Below are 4,787 nucleotides of genomic sequence, written 5' to 3'. Positions count from 1 at the left end.
TTTTTTTTTTTTTTTTTTTTTTTTTTTTAGCCAACTCCCGTGATGGTTTAATGAGCATTTTTCCTGTAATACTGTGTTTTGGTGGGTCTGGCAAGGCTGAGGGACTTTTTGTAGTAGGGTCAGGATTTTACATAGTTATTAATTTTTATTACGTGTTCTGATACAGCATCCTTTGGTTTGAAAGAATGTTTACTGACTCCTTGTCCTGTGCCATCACTGTGACATGCAAAATGTTGTTTCTATGATGTTGAACATCCCAGCAACATGGCTTAATGCTGACCTAGCTCTTCAAACATCAAATCTTCCTGCCTTATATTTTTATGAGAAAACAGGAGGACTTGATTTCCTGCCACGGAAGCTGATGGAAAAAAAAGGCACCAATTGCAGCCCYGTGAACATTCATCCTCCACTGATGGGAATCTGCTGCTCTCACCAGAGCCCACACAGATTTTACAAGTTCATCACCCATATCTCGTTATATTGTGCTTGTGCCAGGCGGAAAGTAGCACTTGAAGTATTATCTGCTTTTCCTGAAGGCCTTATTTCCCTTGGCACGCAGTCAAAGTGAGAGCATTTTAACAAAGAACCTCCTAGAAAGTCATGGAGCTGGAGGCTTTCTTTCAGTTGATGGGATTAATTGCTCAATCTCAACATCAGATGCAAATATGCAGTGGAAATATTTAGTTTTAGTTCTGCTTTCTTTGCCTGCTGTGGCAGAAGATGATTTCCTTTTGAGATTCCCTCACTAAGTAATTCTGTTTTAAACAGTAGGAAATCTGAGAGTTTACTCTGAGTTTTTCTGTGCACTGGATAAGTTTTYTAGGTTTGTGAGCTCGTAAGATAGTGGTTTGCAGAATTACAGGAAGATTTATTCTTCTTGAAAGCCAGCTTGTCATGTCTATTGCACAGAGATCAGAAAGAAGTAGGAGCTGGGTTCCTTTATTGTATTTGAAATTAATTTTTCTGATACCCCAGGAGAAGACAACTCCCCCACATAGTCCCATCACCTCCTCTTCCTGCATTCATGTAGCTGGAAATTGTTATTTTTTACCAGTCAGACCTTTACTTCAAAGTTTGTTACCTGAAGCCTCATCTTTGAACTGTTATTCAAGGTCTGAATCTGTCTTTAGCTTATGCAAGAACTCACCAGGTCAGAAAATCCTCTTTTGGCATTGTGAGTTGATAYTCTCTGGAGCAAAGACTGCAGTAAAGATAATGAATGATATTGAAGCAGTTCTTTGGTAAGGAAGGACAATTTTTTAGAAAATAATCAGCATGGAAGAGTGAGTTTGCCTCACATACACACAGAAATGGCTGCAGGATGAAGCAGAAGCTGTTCTTCAGTTTGCACATTCCAAAACGACCAAATTCCGAAATTTTCACACAGATTAGAGTCAACAGAAGTTAAAAGGCTTTAATCAAAGATATGATCCATAAATAGTTGTTTTTTTGTTTTTTTTTTAAATTAACCCAACACTTCTGAAAGATAACTAAATGGCAGAAGATTCAATACACAAGTCAAAATTTGTTTCTGGCATGTTGGAGTGATTTAATTGGGACTAAGGAATGTCATCTTCTGGGAGAGTAGAGTCTGGACATTATTGTGTGATGCTACTATGAATTTTRTGCCATTATTATGAATGGTAAATATTTTTCTCTGGGAAATTGATACTGTTTATTATTCTAATAAAACCCCATTTTTATGTATAGAAGGAAGAGCCAAATACGAAGTGTGAAGAAAGGAATGGAGTTCCACCACTGACTTATTTTATCTCTCCTCCTCTTCCATAGGTTGCCCAGGAATGTGGGACAATATCACGTGCTGGAAACCCGCGAGTGTGGGTGAAATTGTCTTCGTCAAGTGCCCTGCACTGTTCAGATTCATCATCTCTGAAGACGGTAAAGTATTTTCTCTCGGTTCTTTGCCTCTGCCTGGTAAAGCCTYGTGGCCAGCACGAGTGTAAAACCTCATTTAGATCTTCAGGATAAAGGGACAACAAAAACTCTGCAGTTGGGATCCAGTTATAAACACATTGCAGAAAAAYGGGATATTTGTGTGTGGATACGTGCGTGTGCACAGGAGTGGGAGGGAAGGTGTGAAAAATGCCTTCACAGAYTACACAACATAAAAATAGCACAAATTTTAACTCCTAAAGGGAATATTCTGCCTTTGGGTCTCATTGAAYTCAGTGAGGACCCAAATCTGTGTTTGGGTCTTGGAAGACACAGTTTGAATCTGCTTTAGCAAATAATTAAAACTCAGCAAGTTCTGCTCATGCCAGCATAGGCTTGAGATGACCAAGGTGAGGAGCTCCCATGCTGGGGTTCAGGGGAGGAATTAAAGATTTCTGGAGAGAGGCAGAAGGTCCATCCTGCCTTTTCTGTGGTCTGTAGGAATGAGACATAAATATCCTTCTGCCCCTGTGCTGATAATTAACAGAGATCAGTCCATTTGCTCCCAGCACTGCAGATCCCCTAATTATCGCTGTCCTTTGAGGGACAAGTTCATCACTGTCCCCCAGGATCCTTTTTCCCAAAGTTTATTTTACCAATTAATTATTCATTTGCAGCCTTGAGTCCAAAATCTGCTTTTTTTTTTTTTTTTTTTTTTTTTTTTTTTTTACACAACAAAGACTTGTTTCTTTGGGAGACACTGTTTCCTACACAGCTCCAGGAACATTTTTGGGAGCACCATTTTTTGAGAAATACAGTTTAATACACAGCTCCAGGAACACTGAAACTCTCACTTTTARTACATCCATTCCGCTACATGGGCAGCATCCCAGTATCCTTGTCCYTRTTTCCATKGCCTCTGCACTTCATTYTTGTCCTCTGTGGAAAGCATCCTCAACATCTGCCAGTCCTGTTCTGCTCCCTTGTCCTCGAGGGAGGTTTCCCAGGGGATCCTATTGGCTGATTCCTCGAACAGCTGGAATTTTGCCTTCCTTAATTTCAGGGTCATGGCTTTATCCTGTGCCCCAGGGCTGCCAACTCCAGCCATTCACGGTCACTGCAGTCAGTGGGTCACCCCAATCTTGGCATCACTGATGCCACCAAACCCATRTCCCACTTTAGAAACAACATTAACTCAATATTAGTTAATTGAGTTAACCAATTATTATTAGCTAACTCAATTAACTAAGTCCAGGTCTCAAATAAATAGTTACCTGTTAATGGAAAAAAAACATTTAAACAGAAATAATTTTTATTTATTTAAATAAAAAACAATACCATTTTATTATAATTCTTTATTATATGTGTGCATTCTAATAATTATTAATTATATATATTTAGATAAATATTTGTTTATTTAAATAAAAATTATTTAAATGAAATTATTTTTGTTTATTTAAATAAAAATAGCATAGTCTTTAGAGGAGCAAATACATATATATTTTTTATATATATAATTTTTATTTATTAAAATAAAAAAAAATACAGTCTTTAGAGGAGAAATTCATATATATATTTATATATGAATACATATATATAAAATAAGCAAAGCTCTGTGTATTTTACCTATGCAAAATAAAGGGCTGAAATAACATTTATAAATAATTTGCTCAGGATTTACAGAACTGCTCACATACTGTACTTCCCATCTGGCCTGTARCAGGGTAACAGTGTGACCCTAAGGGAGGAATATTCCATCCAGTGGAAACATATGYCCCGTTCCTTTATCGCCTCTCAGGATCACCAATAAAAGGGACAGCTGTTACCTCGTCTAGGACTGAGTTTGAGGGGTTTGGGGACATCTGTTCAGTAGGAACAAACCCAAGATTCATAATTCATTAGATAAACAAATAAAGATTTAATCTGGRGTCACTGGAAATCTCAGCAGATGTGGTTGGGATTGCACTGCTGACCCCAAGGTGGAATTATCAACATCCCAAATCACTCTCCTGGGTGAATCAGCATCAGCTTTCCCATCATTGCTGCTAATTTTAATTAGTCAAGTATATTTGTTTCAATGAGGGTTTAATGAAAAAGTCACATTTTATGATGGCTCCCGAAATAAAGGGTTATTAGAGAACCATAATGTTTTTAAGACATGGACAATCACATTTTAGGGATTGTTGCAGTGTCCTCTGGCTGCTTCTCTGTTTCTAGAACACAAAACAAAGCTGGGCAAGGAACCAATATTAATTAATATCAAAATAATTCCTAACACTGCAACACTTTTTTATGATCATAAATCATTTTTACAAATGACAGCAATAACTTCAAATTATATTTTATAAAACTTGGTGCTCTGAAACACCTGTAGGTACAACATAATCACAGCGAAATCAGGATGCCTTAATCTGAAAGAGTGGGTAGGAAATAATCTCACTTGGCTTTGGATATTTCAATTTATATGTGAAAGTCTGAAGTAATTACATGGATTTCTGGTTCAGTGAATAGAAATCAATGGGCACTTGCAGAAGAYGCTTTCTCTGACCCCTCTCAAAAGCTTGTCTTGAGGTGAATGAAGTCACTGCTCGTTTGATGGATTTATGAAAGGAATTTGACTGCCTTTACTTGGATGTCTGATTTCCATACAGAGTAAAATGAGAAAAAAAAAATAAAAGCAACTACAAAAGAAAAAATTAACTAAGCTGTCATCTGGAGAGATGTCTTTTCAAAAAAAAAAATCAGCTGTGTATTTAGCTAAAAATACCAGCTGTTGCTGGTTTTAATCTGCTCTGCTTTAATCTTTACTGCAGTGGAACCAAGGAGTAACATTTTAGCTGCTCTCAACATCATAGAGAAAGTCCAAAGTGAAATTCAGTGTGGTTGGCAACCCT

General features: G+C 37.3%; 1 protein-coding gene across 3 annotated transcripts in view; it reads left to right on the top strand.

Annotated features, from left to right (window-relative positions):
• The window catches only part of ADCYAP1R1 (ADCYAP receptor type I), a 138,005-nt gene that overhangs the window by 82,562 nt on the left and 50,656 nt on the right, over positions 1 to 4,787 (top strand). For all 3 annotated transcript variants that reach the window (XM_057370877.1, XM_057370876.1, XM_057370878.1), the window contains exon 5: positions 1,792 to 1,899. In XM_057370877.1, the coding sequence (XP_057226860.1) occupies positions 1,792 to 1,899 (108 nt within the window). The remainder of the gene's footprint in view (positions 1 to 1,791; positions 1,900 to 4,787) is intronic.

The sequence above is a fragment of the Malurus melanocephalus genome, unplaced genomic scaffold (genome assembly GCF_030028575.1).
Source record: "Malurus melanocephalus ecotype Western Australia unplaced genomic scaffold, MMel_1.1 scaffold_135, whole genome shotgun sequence".
NCBI classification, from domain to species: Eukaryota; Metazoa; Chordata; class Aves; order Passeriformes; family Maluridae; genus Malurus; species Malurus melanocephalus.
This window is presented reverse-complemented; position numbering and strand designations above follow the sequence as displayed.